At 40.0% G+C, this 25,743-nt stretch overlaps 2 protein-coding genes across 2 annotated transcripts in view; both read right to left on the reverse strand.

The window, feature by feature from the left end:
- LOC126474816 (lipase member H-B-like) overlaps nt 1–20,777 on the reverse strand; it is a 39,089-nt gene extending 18,312 nt beyond the window's left edge. Inside the window, exons 1-3 of the mRNA XM_050102289.1 lie at nt 20,641–20,777; nt 16,747–16,757; nt 16,442–16,639 (exon numbers count right to left, since the gene is read on the reverse strand). Coding sequence (XP_049958246.1) covers nt 16,442–16,639; nt 16,747–16,757; nt 20,641–20,777 — 346 coding nt within the window. The remainder of the gene's footprint in view (nt 1–16,441; nt 16,640–16,746; nt 16,758–20,640) is intronic.
- A 3,862-nt stretch (nt 20,778–24,639) lies between these two features.
- The window catches only part of LOC126474817 (pancreatic triacylglycerol lipase-like), a 71,097-nt gene continuing 69,993 nt past the window's right edge, over nt 24,640–25,743 (reverse strand). The window contains exon 5 of the mRNA XM_050102290.1: nt 24,640–24,776. Within this exon, the coding sequence (XP_049958247.1) occupies nt 24,640–24,776 (137 nt within the window). The remainder of the gene's footprint in view (nt 24,777–25,743) is intronic.

A 25,743-nucleotide genomic window follows, 5' to 3' on the forward strand; every position in this document is an offset into this window, starting at 1 on the left:
CAAAATCTACACATTTGAGTGATAAGATCAGCTACAGCGTGACCGCACACACAGTGGCATGCTGGGTTTGAAAAGATGACCTGTCTACAGCTGATGTCGGTCATCAGTTGAATTCACTGATACTGGTGCCACTCTGACCGCAGCTTTAGCTGCAAAGGTGCATGGGAGGATGTACATCAAAGAACAATAGAGGCAGGCTTGACACTCACAGAGTGGTAACAAGGCATGTCGTCCACACTCCTTTGAGAAATACACCAATATGCGTTTAGCATATGGTGCTACATATCAAAATGTACCTGAGGAAATCAACATTTACAATACAAGATTTCCCAACCACATTATTCTATGTGCAAATACTTTCATAGTGAATGACAGATGGTTATGGGAGATAGGAAATTTTTCTGTAACCAATGTTGATGTTGGACGAGAACACTACATACAGAACATTCAATTAGAAAAAAATGTTCTAGATACGATTGCTGCAACCCTAGTACCAGCTTGAGGGCCATTGGTAATGCTTTGGGTCTATTTAAAGTTATTCTGACATTCTTAAAGTATGCCCACAAATTACACATGGTAAAATGTATCTGTTTGTTTGTCACTACAGGTTTTGTGCACTGTAGTATTGGATGTCCTACATGATGCAAACCGATTTCAGTACCACCTGCAGAAGGTGCATGATGTAGTGGAAGAGGACTATCCCTCTCATTACCAATATTCCATGTGGTACTTAAATTAGTGTTATGGGCAGATGAGGCATGCTTCACCAGAGAAGGAGCATTCAACACTGAAAACAGTCACATTTGGATGGACGCAACTCAGCATGGCACTTATATTATGCCCTATCAGCGTAAGTTTAGGATAAATATTTGAGTAGATATCATAGGCAACTGTTTGGTGGGTCCTGTCCTACTTACTCCCCATTTAAATGGGCAGATATATTTACCATGCCATGAAAACGTCCTTCTGCTGTATTTACAAGACATTCCTCTGGCAGTCCATTTTTCCTTATTTCAAAGATAAAGAGACAAAAAATAATTATTACAGTGTAGAAAATATTCAAAGGAAAGAGTAGAGCATAGACTTTTTCCCAATTTGACTTTAGATAAGGTTAGCATTATACTAAAATATCATCATGCATTGTACACATTTAGTCAAGGTTCTATAACATGTTGTATCTTGTCATGGGAAAATAACTGCAAAAAGAGAAGAAGAAGTCAAGATTTTGCAGCAAATGAAGCCATACTAACATTAATTTCCTCTTTTCCTGACAACTTGTGGGATTTCAGACCATTACATTAAACACTGTTCTCATTTTCTTTCCCACCTTCCTCTACTGGGAAATTAAAACTGTTATTGTTAGAGATATACTGCATGATCATTAGTCCACTGTAAAGTAACTCACTCAAAACCATAAGGCAGGGTACTCATCCAAGGTAACTGACTGTGTCCTCCCAACCAGGAAATCCTCAGTCCAATCACAAATTTTGTTAATAAATTTTGTTGCTTTTCAAAAGTCAAAACAATACTGCACCCACACAACAGACTTAATCCACAATTCACAAAATGTCATGTGATAAAAGCACAAATTGTGTTTCCAGTGCTTACCAATGTTTACATAGTCCATTTTTGTTGGCTTGGGGAGGTCATTTTGTTTGAGGTAGCACATTAAGTTCAGAATATGTTCTAAGATTTAGAACAGCTGAAGATTAATGAGATTTGATCATAATTTTATAATTTTGTGGATACTTTCTGCCGCCCTTCTTGCAGATGGCTGTGACCTGAGTTTTCAGTCAACCACTGGCCACAGTTTTTTGTTTAAGGAATCTGTGATATATTATGATTAAAATAGGAGCTTTCTCAGCTGCAAATGCTTATAGTATCTTAGGGGGATCACCTTGGGCTCTGAAGTATTGTGTAATATGAGTATTTTCAACTGACTCTAATATCTACATCACTCGACTTTTCAGTGATGCAAGAATTTAACTGGGGCAGTACTCTGTATCTTCCTTTTAATGGAACAGTTGATAAATGGGTTCAGTACTTCTGCTTTTGCTTTGCTACTTCAATTATGGCTGCTCTGTGTCTGGACAAGAACTTTGGTACCACTGACAACCTTTACATATTATCAAAATTTCTTTGAGGTTTGTGAGAGATCTTTTGATAAATGCTGTGCACCCCTTCCTGTGCTAAAGATAACATTAACATTGTCTTTAGCACAGAAAGGGGCGCACAATGCTGCAACAAAAATTTTTGAGCACTTATCCAGTGATATAAAATGTCTAACAGACAGCAAGATAAAATTTGAAAATAAATTGAAAAAGTTTCTCCTTGACAACTCCTTCTATTCCATAGAGGAAGTGCTATGTTTGTAATGTGTAAAAGGTGGTGGGTAGGAATTGCTAACTCAATCTGTATAACTTGTTCTCATTTTGGGGAGGGGGGAATTATTATATGGTGATGTTGAGAGTACAAATAGATGTACAAATTAATTTGCAATGTGAATGTAAAATGACTTGTTCCACATCATGAGGATTTATCGTGCAAAATAATCGATGGCATGAAAGTAACTAACTAACTGTACAGTAGTCATTGTAGGCTTCATGTATTCCCTATTTGACAGCTTAATACACTGCATGCAGCATCTTCCAGTTACAGCCCTATGCTTTGTGTTTACACCTATTATGCATTAGTTCTTTTACCAGCCATCAAGACACATAAGTATTAAAACACATTTCAATGAAATCACTAGATACTGTACGAAAATGGTTCTCCTCCAATAAACTTCTGTGTAACCAAGATAAGACCTATCCCATTCAGGTCACTCATAAACAGCAGCTCATCCACAAACAGATCTCTAGTGTGATCCCCTCCTCTGACACCAGTTAGCCCATTAACTAACCACTGAAAAAAAAAAAAAAAAAAAAAAAGAAATAACACTGCCGTGGGTGGAGCTTGTGTAGTATGTATTTCTGCCGCTGGGTGTGTATAGCTCAACTCATTGCCAGTTCAGTGCCGCCTGTGTTGTCAACATGGCTTTTTTTGTTCATCTGCAATTATTGTTTTTGCTAGCACTGTTTTGTTCCTGTTTCACTTTTTATGATGGCATGTTTAAGTGAACGACATGAAGCTGTGTAATTTTGTTTTCTACTCACTAAAAATGCTGCTGAAATTGTTTTGATGTTGAAAACAGCTTACCAAGATGACACTGTAGGAGAAACTCAGGCATACGAGTGGTTTGCTCAGTTTAAAAATGGCGACATGTTGATTGATGACAAACCTCGTTCTGGATGTCCATCAACTGCCCAAATTGCTGAAAATATTGAAAAAATTTGAGAGCTTGTCCTCACAGACTGTCGTCAGACAATTGATTAAATGTCTGAGATTAGTGGGTTATCTTGGAGCTTGGTTCAATGAATTTTCATGGAAAATTTGGGAATGAAAAAGTTTGCTGCCAAGTTTGTTCCTCAGTTCTGACTGACAAACAAAATAAATGTCACGTTGAAGCATTGAAGCATGTCGTACTTTGAAACAATAACTTGACACTGATTCAGATCTTCTGTCAAACGTCATTACTGGTGGTGAGTCATGGTGCTATGGTTACAAACCACTCCACCACCCCCCCCCCCCCCCCAAAAAAAAAAAAAAAAAAAAAAAAAAAAAAAAAGAAACAATGGAAGATATCATCATCATCATCCCATCCAAAAAATGATGTCAAGTCAAATGAAAAATCCAAACAATGCTGATTTGCTTTTATGATGCCAAGGGCATAGTTTATTCAGAGCTTGTTCCCCCCAGATCAGAACTCAATCCAACTCTTTGTTTGGAAGTTTTAAGAAGATTGCACAACAGTGTTCATAAAAAAGACCCTATTTGTGGTAGCCAGGAGACTGGTTCTTCTGCTACAACAACACACCTGCACATAGCCATCTCTGCTCGACAGTTTTTGGCTAAAAGTAGGATGGTTCTGCTGCCCCTCACCTTACTTGCCTGAACTGGCCCAGTGCTACTTTTTCTTATTTACACACATAAAAAGGGGCATGAAAAGGGACAGATTTGACAACATTGAAGAAGTCACGAAAACATTGAGGGAGAAGCTGTCAGCCATTCCTAAAGTTGACAGCAAAAAATTTTTCAAACAGTGGAACCACCAGTGGGACAAATTTATTAGTTGTAATGGAGAGCATTCTGAAGGGGATGTTGTTTTGTAAGCAATTTGAAAGTATATAGCATTTTAAATGTTTTTGTTAAAAAAAAAAAAAAAAAGCCTCACATGCCACAGTGCCACAGGTCATTCCCCTGCGGTCAATGTATGTGCAAGACCTGTTCCATCCACCCACCCACCTCCGATCTTAGTCCAGTCACTGGCATTCGCAACCCTATAAAAGCCAGGGAGATGTGTGAAAGCAGCTATGTTATACATCAGCTATGCTGCATTTACTGTACATCATTCTATGTGGGCATGACAATTAACCAACTGTCTTCTCACATGAATGGCAACCACCAAACTGTGGTAAGCCACATATTTGATAATCCAGTTGCCGAACAGGCTGCGCATCACAACACAAATGACTTCAACAGCTGCTTCACTGCACTAGCCATTTGGATACTCCCTTCCAGTATGTGTTTCTCTAAACTACGCAGGTGGGCATTGTCTGTTCAGCATATCCTGTGCTCTTGCAGCCCCCCCCCCCCCCCCAAACCCCCGCTACCTCTCCTGACCTAAACCTCTGCTTACCTGTTTCCCACTGCCTCGCCTTACCTCTCCTTCCCCATACTGATCATGTCCTGTCTTTTCCTACCACTCTTCCTCCAACATCCCCCCCCCCCCAGTCACTCCCAGTGCAGGTATTCTCTCCCTCTCCCTCCCTCTCTCTCTCTCTCTCTCTCTCTCTCTCTCTCTCTCTCTCTCTCTCTCTCTCTCTCCCCATTCCCCCATTTTCCTCCCCCATTTGCTTTCTCTCTTTTCTGTCTCCTTCGTCTCCTCCTTCCACTTCTCCCCCCCCCCCCCACTCTCATTGTATCTCTTGTACACTCTACCCTCTGAACCCCTTTGGTCTTGTTGTCATCTGTCAAAAGACCTGCCTCACACTATCCCACTACCCCATTCTTCCCTGCCCTCTCCCCACCTCTATCTACCTAGGCAACTGCTCTCAATGATAAGTAAGCAATAATCAGTCTCATTATGGCTATGGCTGTGTGTGTTTGGATGTTTGCATGGTTGTGTGTGTAAATGTGTCTACTTTGGCTTGAGAGAGAGAGAGACATCAGGCAGCTATAGGTGAGTGGTTGCCTTTCCTTTATTTTACATATGTTTGTAATTATTTATATGAGGCAAATGAAGCCTACTCCATTGTATATATGGTCAATGGTGAATAAAGATTGACTGATTGATTCTACATACTCCTTATCAGAGGTACATGTTTTGAGCTCCTCTTTGAGATATCCATCAGCTACCACTTTATCTAGCTTAAACAACAAATAATTTAGGACTAAGGTAACAACTCATTGAATAGTAGAGGTGGCACTGTGTGCCACCCATCCACCCACACATCCATGCGCCCCCCCCCCCCCCCCCCCCACACACACACACATCAGGAAGTCCACCTGGTGCCCACATATACACACACACATGGGGCCAGTTGAATACAATGTGGTGTGACAGGACTTAAGTCCTACAGTTTGACTGGGAAGAGGGGATGTATCAGGTGGAGTGGGTGAGAGGAGAAAGGAAGCAAGGATACAGAGCAAAACCATCACAATTTCATATTACAATATTGTGAGAAGCAAAGTTGCTACTCACCACATAGGGGAAATGCTGAGTCACATAGGCACAACAAAAAAACAAAGGATTTGAGAGTCTTGTTTTGTGCCTATCTGCAACTCAGTATCTCCACTATATAGCAACTTTCCTTCTCATAATATTGTTACATTTCATCCTGGATTTTCCATTGTATGATTTCATATTAGTTACTTCTTCCCATATGTGATGTTCTCTAACATAAAAATGAATGTCCTCATGTCCCAGAACAATCCTACAGCCCACAGTATAATTTATTCAAGCATTTTCACTTCCCAAAACTATGAAATTGTTGTCCACAGTTCCCTTTAAAGCCATCTAACACTTTTGTCTGCCCATTTCCCATGTCTGTTTCACATTTCACAATTGCCCAGTTTTATCTCCAATATTCTCCTAGTGTTTACCCATAACCTATTGGTATAGTCCATATCAATTCAGGCAGGCTAGGAAAAAACCTTAGTTTCATAGTCTCAGATATTATTGAATTTAGCATAGGTTAAAATGAAGGACTAAGTAAGGAATACGTATTTTTTTGTTTTCTCCTAAAAAATTCTGCTCCAAGATACAGCCCTCCAAAGATGACATTGCGCATACCACTTTGAAGATGTGAATTTCGAAAAAAATTTAAAATGCTGTAACTCTGGAACAGCTCTAGATATTTTGTTGTTTTTTTTTTTTTTTTTTTTTTTTTTTTTTTTAAATTTGAAAGATAATTGCTTTATGATTACAAAGAAACCCTCCACTTGGACTTAACTGTCAAAGTTCTTTTACTATAGTGCTTTGAACTTCTTTATAATTTATGGAAAATAGTTTTTTTTTTTTTCAAAATACCAGTCCATAAAATTTTGATTTTTTTCTGTTGATTAGTACCATATAGTTCTACATTCCCTGAAAAGGAGAGCTTCCACTTTTAGGTTGAACAGGTGTTAGAAACAATTGAAATTTTTGCCATACATAAAACCTGTTTTATTACCACATTATCACATAACAAGCTACAAGAATCAATACCTAGCCTTATTTAACATAATTTTAGTTTTGAAAGATGAGTAAGAGACTCATTTTTCAAGCATTTTAAATGGTTTCAAAATGTATGTGAAAGATCCAAAGAATTAAAGGTTTCAATTTATACAACTTCTGTGCACTCTGTTTTGTACTGAAATGAGCCATTCAATCAACTAAAAATGTTTTCCACTGCTTCAGTACCTTCCTTTGATATAGAGTGATGCCTTCCTGTTGAACCTATAGGAATTGGAGCAATTACAATCTTCAAAACATTATGAACAGGAAGAGAGCACTGATGGCGCTGTTGCTGGCCTTCAGCTGGAAACCTATATCCAGCAGCTGGTCCATGTGGTAGCATAAAGTTCACTACAATTTCGTTTAAATCATGACTAGTGTCTATAATCTCTGCAATACACCAGTCACAGTCATACATACACACACACCACAAACATCCCCCTTCTCAGGTTGTGTATCTGAATATTATCCTGCTGTTTCTGAGGTGTTGGCCGAACAAACGAAATTTCTTCTTTCTTGCTCTTTAAAGCATGTGCAATATAAGTTTGCCCATCACTTTGAGTCCAAAAATATGTCTTCTGAATTCCTTTCACAGAAGTAGTTTGTTTGGACCATTCTTCTTTTTTCTGCTCATGGAATTCTTCCATTCTGTCTTTGGACAAAAGAATGAGGTCTGTGGATGAGTAAGATCTCATGACTCTCGTAAAATCCTTGGCATTCTGAATTGCAGCTGTATTTGGTCTGGAACGATTATGTTTTGTAACATGATGCTTCAACAGGCCTCCTACACCATCACAAGGCCCCTTCCCATGACCAGTAGCACTGTATACCCAGTCGGTTGGCACAAGCAACTTACTCAATTCAAATAGCTGGTGACGATGCCCAGACATGAGTAGCATGCTGCTCACAATCCTTCTTATCTCTTCTAAAGAGATATTCTGCAGCCCACCCCATCTACACAATACCCTGGTCCCTCTTTATGTTACATCCACTCCTGACCAATTGCCATTCCTGTAAAAGACCCAGGTGCAAGTCCTGTCTGATATTTCCCCCCAGCACATCTCTCTCCAGAGCTGTCTTAGGCTTATTTTATTCCATCAGAGGCACAGCCTATAGTGGAAGCAGTCATGTCACATACCTGCTCTGTTGCAACTTCTGCATGGAATTTTATATGTGCGTGGCCACCAACCAGTTGTCCATGTCAGCGAGTGGTCACTACCACAGTATGGCCAAGAACAGAGATGAACTTCTGGTGGCAGAACATGCCATTGAGTGCAACAAGCTCAGTTTCAATGGCTGTTTCACAACTTGTGCCACATGGATCCTTCCCCAAACACCAGCTTCTCTGAACTACACAGATGGGAGCTGTACATGCATCACTCCTTTGTTCCCATAATTTGCCTGGCCTCAATCTCTGATAAACTGCTACCTCACACCTACATCCATCCTCGTCCCACACTCTCTCCCTCTCCTGTTGTTTCACTCTCTCTCACAACACACTTTGACATCATCGTGTCATCATCACCATCATATGCCACATGAATTAATTGATGGTGGTGTTCATGCTGCATTTGTACCCTGTGCACCTACTGCCTCTCCCTCCTGTATTGTTGTATCTTTCAGCTGATGCCACCCTCCCAGTCATCACAGTTCTCAACCACCCTCTCACTATCATCCTTCCTTTCTCCCTTCACCCAAACCATCTAACACAAACCACCATCACTCCAGCCAAGCTGCAGAACTGCTGTCTTGGCACAGTGTATTTAGCACGCACATGGTATCTGTACTGGTTCGTGTGTGGAGAGGGGTGGGGAGTGTGCGGGAGGGGGGGGGGAGGGGGGGGGAAAGAAGGGTAGCACATGTGAGCTCTGGCTCATAAAGGTATTTGTTTCAAAGCTACTAAAGTTTTAAGCCTTTCTTATATGCATTTTGACGACTCAACCCCTCAACGAACAGAATACCTTGAATGACTAGAGACAGGACTTTCATAGTCGTAAGACATGTTCATTAGTATGTTCTGCCAAAATGATTAGCATTTGAACCATGTCAGCCTGCAGGTTCGAGGTCAACATCATACCACGGCACAACCCACCTATTGGTAATATGTTCCTGCAGCTCTCATTGTCTCTGTAAGCAGAAGGTAATGGATCAGTGTGAACTGAGCAGATGTGCAGGAAGCCTTGCAGATGCTTTGAATCATTGAGTTTGAACAAAGCTGCAATATTGGCATGGGAGAATGTGATGCATCCTTCCAGGAAATTGCTGCTCATGTGAGGCAAAATGTTTTAACAGTGCAATGGGTCATGGAAGGCCATAGAACATGACGAGATGGGTCAGGTCACACCACCCAGACCAATCCCCGACATGATCGACACCTCATCCGAATGGCACTGCAGGTCAGATCTGCATCCTCCTTAGCTTTGACGCAACAGTGGAACAGTGTAACGCATCATACATTATCAGGGATCACAGTCCATCACTGTTTATTATGACACAGGTTACCTGGGTGTCATCCATTTCTCTGACTACCTTTGATGGATGTGCAGAAACATGCTAGACACAGATGGTGTTTGAAACTAGGTCACTGGGGACAGGAATGGCATCAGATAATATTTCTGGACAAATTCAGGTTCTGTTTGTTTGAAAATAATTGTCACATTTTGATTCTCCACAGATAGGGGAGCAGAATCACATTGACTGCATTCACACAAGACATACAGCATCAACTCAAGGCCTTATGGTGTGGGGTGCTTTTGGGTACAACTACAAATCACAGCTGGTGCATGTTCAGGGCACTGTAACCAGTGTGACGTACGCAAATGACATCCTGCAACCCATAGCCATATCCTCTCTGCACTACATCCCAAAGACCATTTTTCAGTGAGACAATGCATAATCACATATTGCTGCATGGACACATGCCTTCTTGGTGTCACAGTATGTCAGCCTTTTGTCCTGGCCTGCCAAATAACCAGACCTGCCACCAATTGAAAATGTGAGAGATATAGTGAAACAATGAGTGCAGCACTGTGACCCAATGCCAACTGTCACAGATGAACTTTGGAACCTGGTGAATGCAGAATGGATGGCTATACCGCAGGATGCCATTCATACCTTATATGTGTCAATACTACCACGCATGGAACAAGTTATCAGGGCTCATGGTGGACCCTGTGCCTACTAGGCAACAGGGCACATGGTGAACTGAGGTGACTGAAATGCTAATCACTTCTGCAGAACACATTAGTGCACGTCATGTGAATATGAACGTCCTATATCTATACATTCAAGTTGTTCTGCTTTTTTCTGAAGATGTGTATATTTACATTCTACCACATCTTTCCAATGCTATATTTAATCATCAAGCACATGCATCCAAAATATCTGTTCCGTGTAGTTTTCTGAGAAAGAATTTAGTATTATTTATCAGGATACCATGTCACACCCACACTCACACTCACAAAACTTAAACTAACCCAACTGATTAGTGGATTATTAAACTCTCCTCCAAAGATAACACTATGATCACAAAATGTTTATGTTGGTGTATTAATAATCCTTCTACAGTTTACAGTTACTTTTGGTGTGAATCAGGTGATCCAAAGAAGGCCCCAATTATAAATTTATCCTTACTCTTGATACTGTCTTGCCCAAACAATCTCCCACATAGCTTGAATTTCTATCTCCATATCTCAGTGTATGTGAATTTCTTGCCTGCTATGATACATTCATAATATGAAAAACTCTGTGATAATAACATAAATACCTTTTTTATAGAATTCTGTAAGATACCCTAAGTAAGAACAAAAGCCACAGACTATTTTTTTAAATAACATCTGATAAAATTACAGGTGCCTCTGTTCCAACTAAATGCTATGCAAAGTACTGTTATGGGTGTGGAGCTGGAAAATATTGTGGATGAGAAATGTGTGGACATAGTGTACTGGCAGGAGTCATACACAAGGAATGGATAAATAACTGGTCTCATAAATACAACAGTGATTACAGAGGGCACAAATCCCAAAGCTGCAGTCATTTTAATCAACAGGCAGTGGGCTGTGATAAACATCTCATAACCATGCTCTTATCACATAGTTATGGAAGAAACATGTAAGGGGAACAATGTATGGGTAATTTCATCAATTTATCCTCAACTTTCTGATGAGTTCCATTCATTTGGAGAATGGGTAGAGAGAATTGCATGATACACATGATGTAAAAAGTTAATCATCATTGCAGATATCAACATTTATTCAACACTATGGCTCTCATCATGAACAGATACACAAGGATGCTACTTTAAGGAAAAGAAACAAATGTAAAACCTGTACATGGTTAACAAGGAGGGTCAATCCCACACATGCAACAACAGGTTAGGAGTAAAATCAAACTCTGACATTACAGTAGCAAATATAAAATCTATCAAACTCATCACATCATGACAGGTATGTAATGGTGCTACACACAGCCATCATAATGTCATAGTCATTGCCATACAGACAACACAAGAAACACAATAAGCTGCTTCTGTTTAGTAAAGAAGACTGGCAAAAATTACAGGACTTTGTAGCTACACATGACCTTTCACAGACTGAAGGCAGCACTGACTATAAGATACATAGACTGACAGAGATCTTGCAAGATGTATATGATAAAGAAATCCCAACAGTAATAGATAAGAGTAAAAGGAAAATATCCTGATCAAATAAACTTAGCAGACTCAAAAGGGATTTGAGAACCAAACACACTCAATACCAGAGGGTAGTAACTGCTAGAGAATGACCAATATGACTGGAACAGTTTAAGGAGGTGAAGCAACAATATAAGGACCCGATACTGCAAAGAAATGCCATTGGGACAAATATTTTTGAACAGAGATAAGTGACAACTTATAGAGAGCCCATACACACTTTTGACCAAGATGGTGAAAACAGCATTTATGCTAGCCATACTTAGGCAAGATGACAGAACCTTCAGGGATGGAGAACAGTTTTACAGACTCCTTCCTGATGACAATCACAACACAGATTATCCACACTATACCAATTTGAGAGCTTAAATACAGACAGAATACACAGTCGAGTCTGTCACCTGCCTATTAACACAGGATGAGGTAGTGCCAGCCATAGCAAAATTAAAAGCTGAAAAAGCACCAGGCCCGGATGGCATTCACTCTGGGACCCTTAAACAAGTAGCACCAAAAATTACCCCATTATGAACTGTGGTTATAAATGAAGCACTAAGAGTGAGAAGAGTTCCTGAAACCTGAAAATTAGCAAACACAGTAACCATGAAGAAGTCAGAAGACAAACACTCAACAAATCCAAAGCTGTATCAGCTGATTTTCTTGATCAACACCTTGTCTAAGATTAAGAAGCGGCTTCTGCACAACTAATTGGAGGATCACGGATGACTCCTGGCGCTCACTGCACCATATGAGTTCTGTAGAAATAATTTGATTGATGCTGCAATTAACCAGGCACTCAAATTAAGCACACAACATCAACTGCAAGAATTTAGTGTCCATATCTATAGACATCACAGGGGCATTTGATAAGTTCTGACAGCCCACAATGTTCATACAGGTATGAGAATTGCAAGTATGAGCAATGCCATACAATAGCCTACTAGACTACTGTAATGATAGAGTAGTTGGATGGTTGGTGGGTAAACTGAAAGTGATGAAAAGAATTAGGAAAGGGTGCCCACAGGTTTCAGTTTGCGGGCCCATCTACAGAAAATTCAAGTAGAGAACTGGAAGCCAAAGCCATAGCTATTTCTCACATGATGGGCAGGTGGTGTCTGAAAAACAAGCTCACTGTGGCTCTGGACAAGAGAGACTACATATATGATTGAAAGGAAAACAACAGAAAAAGACGATTATAAAACAGCACACCAATAATCACAGAAAACACATAACCGGATACTTAGATCCACAGGCTGACAATCAACTGAAGTTTAACCAACACAGAAAACAGGTAATTGATAAGGCAGAAAAACTCATACACAGAATCGCACACATCAACACGATCACTTACATTAAAATTTTTCTTAAAATAAAACCACCCCAAACATATAAAGATGTTTATTTATTTAGTGGTGACCAGTTTCAGCCACTGTTCTGGTTATCATCAGACCTCTTATTCCATGGGAGCCTGGTGAAGCTGGCAAGGAGCAGGTACCATTTTAGGAGACATACCCACTGGTGGTTATATCCCTCCAAGACTGACATTTTTTTTCTGCTCCTTCCCAGCTTCAGCAGACTCCCAAGGAGTAAACAGTCCAATGATGACCAGAACAGCAGTCAAAACTGGTCACCAGTAAATAAATAGACATCTTTATGTGGCTGGGACTGTTTTATTATTACAAAAAAATTTAACATTTGTTATCACCACTGACTTTCCAATCAAAAATTTTTAAATACAATCACTTACATATTTCCACTATTAACTATAAGAATGTATCAATTCCCTTTTTTGAATCAATACTATTATTTGCTTTGAGCACATGGGTACACAATCTCCGTCTCACAGTGATTAGAACCATTGTTAGGCAAGGTCAAAGAAGTGTTCTGCTGAGACTATCAGGGCTTTCAGCACCAAGTTAGTGGAAGCACTGTGCATGGTGCTCGAATGTACCCAACTTACCTAACAATCCTTCAGCGAGTTATGGTATACTGACTGAGGAGTGGCTGACTACACAAAGTAATGGAAATTATGGGGAAGAATTAAGGGAAAAGTGCCAACTAAAACAGTGCCGAGTAAATACATGACACAAGCAGACCCCAGTCATGGTATGGTGCACCTGCCTGGTTAGCCATGTGGTCTAACGCATGGCTTTCTGGGTTGGGAAGGAGTGCCTGGTCCCCGGCACAAATCCGTCTGGTGGACTTGTGTTGAGGTCTGGTGAGCTGACCAGTCTGTGGATGATTTTTAGGTGGTTTTCCATCTGCTCCAGCAAATGCAGACTAGTTTCCCTTATTCCGCCTCAGCTACACTCTGTCGGCAATTGCAAACAAGTTCTCCATGTACGTGTACATCACCATTACTCTACCACGCAAACATAGGGGTTACACTTGTCTGGTGTGAGACAATTCCTGGGGGGTGGGGGGGCGGGTGTTCCACCGGGGGCCAAACCGCACAATAATCCTGAAAGAGTGGTTTGGTGTGGGGCGGCGGAGGTGTGAAGTGGACTGCAGTAATCATCGTGTGGTTGTGGACCACTGCAGCAGTGGCAGGGACAGAGCCTCTCCATCATTTCTAGGCTCCTGGTTAATATACAATACAATACAATGGTATGGTGCACTATCTACCAGAACACAACCCCATTCCAACGCACCATCATCAAATGCACCACAGTCAGTGAACAGAATGTTCCTGTGAGGAACCAGGAACTCCTGAGCTTATACTTCTACACTGCATGCTGTACATGTGGTCCCAAAAAACAAATTTCACACATGATGACATCTGCAATTCCATGACCGAGCCAGACAAAATGTAAGACCTATCAGTGCCACTGACAATACATCACATATACTATATGCTGAACACATAGAAACAAGACTGTACAGATAGACTAGACAGGCAATTATCTGAGATGAACATAAACCATGACAGGTATCTGAAAGAACAAACTGAGAACATTGACTCTAACAATCACAGTTTATAATGAATGAGCAATGCAATGGAAGCAGAATGGGCACACAACTCTGACAGATTGATAACTAACACCTCCCACATCAGGAGACACCAAGATGAAACATCTGTAAAGAATAACCAGCTATAACCACGCTATGGAGTGCACTAAATAGGTGTGTTAAGCCAGTAACTAGATAAGTGAAAGTTACAATATGATTATATCTTATCTATAAATGAAACTAAAAGCATTGTCTTTTTAGGTGTTCACCCAGTGCAAAGAAAATTAATCTTCAATAATAAACCAATAGAACAGCTAGCCCATTTCAAGTACTTAGGATGTGACATATCATATGATCAAGATATGGATACATAGCAAAAGCTAATACTTACCAACATGTATGTGGCAAAATAAGAACACTTAAGAGAAAAACAAGAACAGAGAGACAATTAAAATTTTATAAAGTCATGGCAGCTCCCAGTTTATTAAAATGGATAGGAAGCTAGTCACTGAGAAATAAACTAAAAACATCACAAATGAAATTTCTAAGCTCTGTGAAAGGCTGCACTAAGAAAGACAAAATTAGAAATGAGGCAATACAAGAAGTATTAGGGATGCAACCAATAACACAAGAGGCAATCCAGTACAAATAAAAATGAAGAGAACATGAATTTTGCATGTCATCACAAAGGCTTCCTAACTAGCAACATATTATAAACAATGGGGTAAGAGAAGTGCGGGAAGACTGAGGGAGAGATGGTGAGATCAGAACAGGCCTTGGCCTAATCCAGGAGAGGTAGAAGAAGAACAAACAAACTGTAATAGCTATAGGGCGGAAGTAGTATAACTAGATTGTATATCAATGAAATACACTAAACACACACACAGAATGATATAAAAATTTAGTTTATATTAGAGTAAAATAATAATTAGCAGAGAATAGCATAGAAGACAGAGTTAAGGCAGCAACCCTACATTAATTTAGAGATGTTTCCCTACAGTCAATCAAGCATTGGAATTACAAATCAGTATACCACACACAGGTGCATGCTCGATGTGTACTGTAGAGCTCCTTGCGTTTGGAATGGTATTGGTGATAGAATTTTATGATCTACCATATCTTCTTTTTTTCCCCTTAATAATCAAATAATCTTAAGTTAAATTACTAAAATTCCTCAATCCAATATTATTTTTTAAGCTTTTATTTAATTGTAAAACCATAAATATATACTGGGATTTGTACAACTTATAAAAAAAAGTAATGCAAGAAATGGTCTATAGGTGTTGGACCATCAATTTAAAAGAGTAAATGTCTCATATAATATTTGCAACTATTTGCATTAGCTTTGCCACGCAGATTACTTCTACCTGAATTTCATGAACAGAATATGTTTATAATCTGCTGCTACTAGCTCAAAAATAGTCCGAACAACATACTAAACTACCTTTCTGCATCAGTGTGTGAAAAGCTGATAAACTAATAAATTGCATATGTTAGATCCAAAACAGACATTCACTAATAGTGAAATAGCAATTCAAATTTAATAATGGGTTTTATCTTTCTTGGAGATTAAAGTATAACTTTGGCTTTTTAAAGTCTATGATATGCTACAGTGGAACCTCTAGGTGATATGGTATGGAAATCTATTTTTATCTGAACAGATGTAGACAATCAGAGTGGAATTTTTAAAAACTTCAATCCTAACCGTCTAATCAGTCTAATATGTCATTCACAGATGCACTACACATTCTTTTGTTCTCTTACTATTGTGGAGTAGTAATAGTGGCAGCTTAATCTAAAAAAGTATAGCAACTGCCCATTTTAATAGTGGAAATTTCAGGATGGAAAAAGACGAGGAAAATAGGAAAGGACAGAGATGAATTTAGAGTCTCTCTGTCTCCCTCCCCCTCTCTCAATGTTTCAATGAACAAAATCAATAACTTGCAATGTAAGTAGAAAGTAAAATGTTCTGGCACAAAAAAACTCACCATAATCATCAGTATCACAGCCTGGTTGATCTGAACCTCCATTTGGAAAGAAGTCTGCATCTCCCAGGGTATATTTATATCCTAGAACACCAGCATTTGTATGGATGACCTGGACAAACTCTGCATCTTCTTGGTCTAGCATCTTCTCATTTTCTGGGTTTTCATTATCATCATATCCAGGCCCTGCTGGGTCTAATCCTGTTTTGTATTTTAATTTAGTGGCACATTAATGTCATTCTCAAGTATTAGCTTGTGATTTAACTCAAACTGATAACACTTATCCATTTTTTGAAAACTTAAAATACTTGTGAAGAGTCTGTATTGAACTTTTATTGTAAGAGGTATGCATACATGTATTTTTTGTCATGTATATTTTTACAATCCCATGCAAAGCTTATTCTTGTACTGCATGTCCAGCAAATATTACAGAATACAAAGAATAAAATATTAATATCTATTTTAAAAAGCTACAATTGGATATTATTAAAAAGCAATGTGAGCGGAGTTGGACATAATAAAATTTGTTCGCTACCCACTGCAAAAATTGAAAATTGTATCCCCTCTGTCGTTCCTTCCAAATTTTGCAGCAAGTGGCGTATTATCCCATACCTTGCACAAGTATCACAGACTGTAGCCTAAACACTGAAATTCTGCAACTACCACATTTCTACTTTGCAAGGAACACCACAATCCAGAGCATTTTTAGTAGCAAAGACAAGAGCCAGTTATAGCCAATCATGGGGTATAAAAAATCACTTGTCCTTATAGTAATAAGTTTTACATTGGTCAATTGGGCTAAGGCATAGTTGAACATGAACACAGTTGGAGGTTGCAGAATTATGACTTCACATTGGCTGAGTGTGTACTGCGTGTGGGCCAAAGCTACGATCCCACAGTCCACCACTTAGAAAACAAAATCCAAAAACAATCTGTTGGAAGCCCCAGAAATCAATAAACATCCAGCCCACAGTCCTAATTTAATATTAAATGATCAAACACAGCTCAATAATTCCCTCTTCTAAACTTCATTTAATAGTCATACTTCTCCAGTTCTTCCCACATTTTCTGATATTATTCCTATATTGTTCCCTATTCGAATACTGGAATTCGATAGTAGGAAAAGGAATCGAAGGAAATGTAGTTGGTGAATATGGATTGGGGGGAAGAAATGAAAGAGGAAGCCACCTGATAGAATTTTGCACAGAGCATAACTTAATCATAGCTAACACTTGGTTCAAGAATCATAAAAGAAGGAAAGAAGGTTGTATACATGGAAGAAGCCTGGAGATACTGACAGGTTTCAGATAGATTATATAATGGTAAGACAGAGATTTAGGAACCAGGTTTTAAATTGTAAGACATTTCTAGGGGCAGATGTGGATTCTGACCACAATCTATTGGTTATTAACTGTATATTAAAACTGAAGAAACTGCAAAAAGGTGGGAATTTAAGGAGATGGGACCTGGATAAACTGACTAAACCAGAGGTTGAACAGAATTTCAGGGAGAGCATAAGGGAACAATTGACAAGAATGGGGAAAGAATTACAGTAGAAGAAGAATGGGTAGCTTTGAGGGATGAAGTAGTGAAGGCAGCAGAGGATCAAGTAGGTAAAAAGACGAGGGCTAGCAGAAATCCTTGGGTAACAGAAGAAATATTGAATTTAATTGATGAAAGGAGAAAATATAAAAATGCAGTAAATGAAGCAGGCAAAAAGGAATACAAATGTCTCAAAAATGAGATCAACAGGAAGTGCAAAATGGCGAAGCAGGCATGACTAGAGGACAAATGTAAGGATGTAGAGGCTTATCTCACTAGGGGTAAAATAGATACTGTGTACAGGAAAATTAAAGAGACCTTTGGAGAAAAGAGAACCACTTGCATGAATATCAAGAGCTCAGATGGAAACACAGTACTAAGCAAAGAAGGGAAAGCAGAAAGGTGGAAGGAGTATATAGAGTGTCTATACAAGGGCGATGTACTTCAGAGCAATATTATGGAAATGGAAGAGGATGTAGATGAAGATGAAATGGGAGATATGATACTGCATGAAGAGTTTCACAGAGCACTGAAAGACCTACGTTGAAACAAGGTCCCGGGAGTAGACAACATTCCATTGGAACTACTGACAGCCTTGGGAGAGCCGGTTCTGACAAAACTCAACCATCTGGTGAGTGAAATGTATGAGACAGGCGAAATACCCTCAGACTTCAAGAAGAATATAATAATTCCAATTCCAAAGAAAGCAGGTGTTGACAGATGTGAAAATTACTGAACTATCAGTTTAATAAGTCACAGCTGCAAAATACCAATGTGAATTCTTTACAGACAAATGGAAAAACTGGCAGAAGCTGACCTCGGGGAAGATCAGTTTGGATTCCATAGAAATATTGGAACACGTGAGGCAATACTGACCTTACGACTTATCTTAGAAGCTAGATTAAGAAACGGCAAACCTATGTTCCTAGCATTTGTAGACTTAGAGAAAGCTTTTGACAATGTTGACTGGAATACTCTCTTTCAAATTTTGAAGGTGGCAGGGGTAAAATACAGGGAGCAAAAGGCTATTTACAATTTGTACAGAAACCAGATGGCAGTTATAAGAGTTGAGAAGCACAAAAGGGAAGCAGTGGTTAGGAAGGGGATGAGATAAGATTGTAGCCTCTCCTGATGTTATTCAATCTGTATATTGAGCAAGCAGTAAAGGAAACAAAGGAAAAAATTCAGAGTAGGTATTAAAATCCATGGAGAAGAAATAAAAACTTTGAGGTTCACTGATAACATTGTAATTCTGTCAGAGACAGCAAAGGACTTGAAGAGCAGTTGAACGGAATGGACAGTGTCTTGAAAGGAGGGTATAAGATGAACATCAACAAAAGCAAAAGGAGGATAATGGAATGTAGTTGAATTAACTCGGGTGATGCTGAGGGAATCAGATTAGAAAATGAGACACTTGAAGTAGTAAAGGGGTTTTGCTATTTGGGGAGCAAAACAACTGATGATGGTTGAAATAGAGAGGATATAAAATGTAGACTGGCAATAGCAAGGAAAGTGTTTCTGAAGAAGAGAAATTTGTTAATATCGAGTATAGATTTAAGTGTCAGGAAGTCATTTCTGAAAGTATTTGTATGGAGTGTAGCCATGTATGGAAGTGAAACATGGATGATAAATAGTTTGGACAAGAAGAGAATAGAAGCTTCAAAATGTGGTGCTACAGAAGAATGCTGAAGATTAGACGGGTAGATCACATAACTAATGAGGAGGTATTGAATAGAATTGGGGAGAAGAGGAGTTCGTGGCACAACTTGACTAGAAGAAGGGATCGGTTGGTAGGACATGTTCGGAGGCATCAAGGGATCACCAATTTAGTGTTGGAGGGCAGCGTGGAGGGTAGAAATCATAGAGGGAGACCAAGAGATGAATACAGTAAGCAGATTCAGAAGGATGTAGGCTGCAGTATGTACTGGGAGATGAAGCAGCTTGCACAGGATAGAGTAGCAAGGAGAGCTGCATCAAACCAGTCTCAGGACTGAAGACCACAACAACAACAACATTGTTCCGTATATTTATTTATTTTATTGTGATTGTACACTCCATGTATGCTGCTGTTCTGCAATTTGTGCATCTTCCCTAAGTAAGAGAAATTCTTCACAGTACTGTTATACAATTTAGCTTATGTATTTCCAGTTACAATTGCCAGTTCTACCTTTTGCTCTATTTCTGTTTCACCTTCCATATGCAATTACCTCTTCAAGTTATACTTCAGTACTCTTGTCATTTTTTAATTTGATGTTACTGTGATTGTTTATTTAATTGAAATTGTTTTACATGCAATTAAATTATTTTACCTTATGTACATCAGTATTTTTTGGCTTTCGATGTGACAGCCTTGAATTTATGCAAAGCCCCTCCCTTTTGCGTATTCCACCTAAAATGTATGATTTACTGTGTCAGCTGGCCCCTTCACAAGAACTGGCACATCTTACTTTTGATCACATGTGCAGTTTATTGTCCAACTACTATTGCAAATGAATGCATGTCATAGCAATGCAAGTTGAATTCTACTGGTGTCACCTGAAACCGCACTAGTCGCACAGGGCCTAGGCAGCTGAACTTCACAGCCTTAGTCATAAGTGCCAATTCCTTACTGAGGCCCATATCTACTCTTATGCAGACTCTGTGGTGTGTGATGGAATTACCCCCTTAGCACCATATGAGAAAGTGCACCAGAAGGCTTTACTGCAAAACAGCTAGTATGTATGGTCAAGCCCCAAATGAAAAAGTTTATTGTAAATTCTTTGCCAGCTGATGCCTTTCTCTGTTTTCTGAGCACCATTCACTTCACGCCTATGGGGGAATGGAACCAGGCTGAGTTGCTTCACAGCTGGTAACCATGCACACTCTTCCACCATATGCAGCCAGGTTCATCTGGCCAATTTGCACCGGGATTGCCGATGTTGGTGCAAGGTTTTGGTCACTAGCCCCAGTGGATACCGGCCAAGGTTATCTGCAACTGGAGATGCTGTCTGTGAGATGTCCGTACAGCCGATGGCTGGTAGCTAGCCACTTTGATTGGCTGTGCCCCCACTTGGTGCCAGTCAGGCCACCCTCCTCCAGCCCCCTCATCATTATTTCATCACCCATTGTTGCCAGTGGGTCCATTCCCATCTCCACTGGCATTTGTCTGCTGATGATGACACAGAGATGGCGATGGCACCCTTCTCTCCAGCTCTCCAGTGCTTTTGTTGGGCGCTTTGTGGGCCCACCTCCCTTGGGCACGCCCAAATCCCCGTGCATTCTGGTCCTATACTGTGGTGCCCTGCACACATGGCCCACGGCCCCCGCCGCTTCGGCACCATTCTGGGTCGAATGCATGTGCCTTTTGTTGGGCTGCTGGCATGCTGTCCATCACCTTTGAACAAGGACGAGATCACTGTATGCTGCAGCTAGTGCATGTGATTGCGAGTGCATCATGTCTGGTGTTGGTGGGTATGTGTGTGGGGAGGGGGTTCTGAATCAGCTGTCAACTGTATCAGTGTGGGCTGGACACTGGAGGCTGCCTGCGGGAGGCACACGCGCAGTGAGGGCTCTGCCATGCTGTCTGCCAGTGACACACACACACACACACACATATGTGTGGAGCAGTGCTAACGGAGCTCTTTTATGTCCTGCCAGTGTATCGTTCACATCAGTGTACTGTGTCTTGTTAAGTGGTTTTCCATTATTGTTAGATATTCATGAATGATACCATATTTATCTTAATTGGACCAGTCTCATGTATTACTTGGTTACTAAAGAAACATCTATGCAGCCCACAACCAAATATTTACAATCAATGGCCTGCCTGACAATGAACAAAAATTTATTTCATCAGTCTTCTCTGACTTTTGCAATCATCATACAACCTGACATGTGCTTAGAGCTGCCTTTCATTTACAGTCTAATGAATGAGTTGAACAAATCTATCAGGTTTTTAAGGTAAGATGAAGACTGTCATCTGTTTAAAATCACCTGAAGACACTAAAAATAATTTTGAGCATATAAAGGGCCACCCTGATCCATGAGAGGAGTCTGGAGGGGCTCCACAGCCAAGAACCACCAACCCTTCTACACCTAGTGCCTCTGTAGATGAACAACAAGATGTCATCTCATCATCAGTATTACACAGGTACCACCATATGTGGGTTTGTAGCAAACGACAGCAATGACGATGAGTCCCACTACAATTACAGCTACACATGGCTGTTCTTCACAGAAGTTGAATGACTCCAGTGGCATTGGAATCAGAATCAACTCCACAGCCAGCAGCATCAAACATAGCTGACATATTACAACATCCTGCAGCCACACCACAGAATATTCATTTTCCACTCCCACAGTGCCCTTGCCTTCACATTGTGTCCACACGATCATCAATACTCTCAAAACTAATTAAGTGGATCCTGCATCATCAACAGGAACAGCTGAGGCAGTTGCTGGTGACAACTGGGTACACTTCTACCAAACAGAAAAAGAGTCATGCAAAGATATAAGGGGCATTCAATAAGTAATGCAACACTTTCCTATTCTCAGCCAATTTCAAATCAAAAGTGCAGAATCTGATGTGGGACTTTGTGGAATATTCCCGCTTTAGCCCTTACAGTTTCATGACGTTCTGATATGTGGTGGTGCTATACACAGCCTTCAAAATTCTGCAACAGAGGTGCATTCCAAGCAGACAGTTGTCATTGAGTTTCTTTTGCTTTCATAAAAAATGTGTTGCTTATTTACCGGACACCCCTTGTATTATAATATACAGTTCTACTGCACCATTTCCAACCCTGGACAGCCTCCAATGTTATAACCAGTTGGCTTAGTCTGGTAATCTCTCTTTGCTCCAGAGTAGTGAGAATAACAGTCCAATAAAATCCATCCTGGCCAGTTCTGAAGTCCTTTATCTTCACCCCCTGTTTGAGCCAGACACCTTCTTGAAGAAGGACGATGTCACCGATTCTAATCTCCCGCACTTCTACCGACATTCTGAACTCGATGAAAACACATGAGTAAGAGCAAGTAATCTTTGCTGCACTGATTCCAGAAGTCTTCTGTTAATTTCTGCTATAGGTTGAATTCTTATATTAAGTCAATTGGCTTTCACGGCTCGATCCCACTCAATCAAGTCGTAAGTCTCATCCACACCAGAAAGTGAGCTGGCACAAGCACCTCATCGTAAGTCTGGAAGACAGGTGTAGAGCTGAGCATGGCTTTGATGCTTACAAGAAAAATCGGAAGTCTCTCCTCACCCAGACTGCTTCACACGAGTAATTTACAAAGGCACCATTTTACTGAACCAACCATTCTTTTCTACCTGGCTCCCCACAGAGCTGCACATAGGAAAATGAGATTAAAAATGCTGGGGTCTGCCCATATCGATGCTATGATTATGGAGTAGTCAGTCCAAAGACTTGCTCTGCCAATGCCACAGTTGGTAACATTGTATTAATAAAGCAACAGTCTCATTCCCAACAAAAGCTAGTAATTCAATACCTGAGACTGTTACTCTCCTGACAGATACTAAATTGTTTTTACTGAACATAAGGTTTTTATTAGTGTTCCCGTGTTCCTCACAACTGATGAATTAGGCGGCACAATATACTAGCTCAGAAGCATCACAAAAGTTATTAATGTACAAGATTCTGTTCTCACAAGTTGAGATCCACTTGCATATAGATTAGGAAGTCACAATAGCCAAATACACCATTTCGAGACACAGTGATGAAGCAGGATTTTGTCCAAACACAACCATAGTAGCCAAGTGTCTTGGAATAAAACCTTTTTGGTGATGGATACTGGTGAGACTAGGCCCAGAGGATCATAGGTGCTTGCAGTAACTCAAAGCAAATTTCTTTTGGTAGCTATCGTGTCTAGTGTTTCGCCAGTGACAACCATTTCAGGTACAGGGAGCATATTGTTTGTTGTGTTCCATAACACACAAACTACTGCAGCATTCACTTTTATGACTTATTCTTGGGCCTTCCTCTTTTTGCTCAACCATGGCAGATTTGCTACTGTTACTATATTTGTTGCATCAATGAGATAAGCTCATAGTAGAGACCACCAGTCTGTCTTGTGTTTCAGTTCTAGTTGTAGCATCATCTGTGTACATATTTTTATGTATTAAGGCTGCAACCAAGAGGAATAAGTGGTTGTCAGTTTCCTGAGAGTGGACGATAACAGGAAGAAGCTGCATATACAACTGAAAGGAAGACATTTTAAATGGTAAACAGCTGTCTCCGTTGTGTGAACTGATTGTGAAGTTTCAATGACAGGTGTGTTGCACTATAGGAATCTCACAATCTCACAAGCTCTTGCTCATACAAGTGAAGAGCAAGCTGAAGGGAAGTTTGTGTGATGTGGGCTATAATGGCAAAATGTCGTAGGCAGAATCATTGTAGTGCAACCATTACTTCTGGTTGAAGGTTTTTGAAATGTCATTAAGCTATGTCGGGCTCTCTTCTTGAGCTGACCCATCAAAAACAGATCACTATTTTATAGTTCCTTGTCCTTCTTTTTTTTTTTTTTTTTTACTGTGTGGTGTGGATGATGAGAGATGCCTGTATGTGCATCAGAAGGAGCTAACTCAACATGGTCTTGCCTGATGTATTCTAACATCAGTGTGTCATAAGCAAGTCTTAACTCATTGTGTTTAGTACACATTTTTACAATGCAGTATCTTGAAAGAAATAAGATGCACTGAACCCTTCCAAAAGCATGGAGTCTTTCATGCTCACTGATGGTTCCTGCTCCTTGCCTCTTGCAACATGAAGGTTAATGGCAGTCTGAATCACTGCAATTCCTGTTCGATTTATGCTAAGTATCTAGTCAAACTTCGAGGACAATCAGACTAGAGACAGAAATAGTAGTATGGTCAGTTTGCCAGTATTGATTGGCTCCTATAAATATATCAATGAAAACAACTGTCTGTCAATGGGATTAGTCAGTGACAGGTTACACGCATGCTGCATAATTCACGCATCTTGTGCTACAGAAGGATGGCTGCTGAGCAAATGTGAACTCTCAAAGGCATTGATGCTAATGAGCCCTTTCTTCCATATACTTCTTAAATTCAGATGGATGACTCTGCATGATTCTGATATGGTAACTGAGGATCCAAATGCATCAGTCTTAAGGGCCCATGTGTTAATCACCTGCAAATTCAAGCTGGAAATCGAAGATCTGTCAGCAAAGTGGACTGGTTGTCAGAATCCAGAACAAAACATACCAGTTTTCTCTTACCTGTGGGTCCTGTAACATAAATGCATGCTGTTTGCAGATGTGTGAAGCTGGGGCATCCTGTGTTTACATTACCCACTGAACTAGAACTCATTTGCACTCTAGGAGATGTAGGAGTTTAATGGACACAAACAGATTTGTGATGATTGCCTTCACAGAATGAATCAGTTCACAGAATGAATAGAAACTCTGGCCTTTCTTCATACAACTTTTAAAGTATGGCCTTACTTGCAGCAGAGGAAACAGTTGTTACATGACTTCAGTATCTTTAGATACTTCAGTTCTAGTTATTTCTCGCTGAAATTAGTAAAACCCAAATTAGTTGTTGTATTTCCAGCTATACTGATACACAACTTGTGATAAACTAAGTCCTGTTTAGTTTCTTCTGACGTGTGCATTCCACTGTTTCTGTGAGTTTCTTGCCATATATATAAGAGGAGAAGTATGTATAAGTGGAAAATGGCTGCCTGTAGGGCAGAGAAGAGGGCTTTTGGGAAAGGAGCTACGCTGAAATCCCAAGCACGTGAATT

Source organism: Schistocerca serialis, chromosome 4 (assembly GCF_023864345.2).
Source record: "Schistocerca serialis cubense isolate TAMUIC-IGC-003099 chromosome 4, iqSchSeri2.2, whole genome shotgun sequence".
Taxonomy (NCBI): Eukaryota; Metazoa; Arthropoda; class Insecta; order Orthoptera; family Acrididae; genus Schistocerca; species Schistocerca serialis.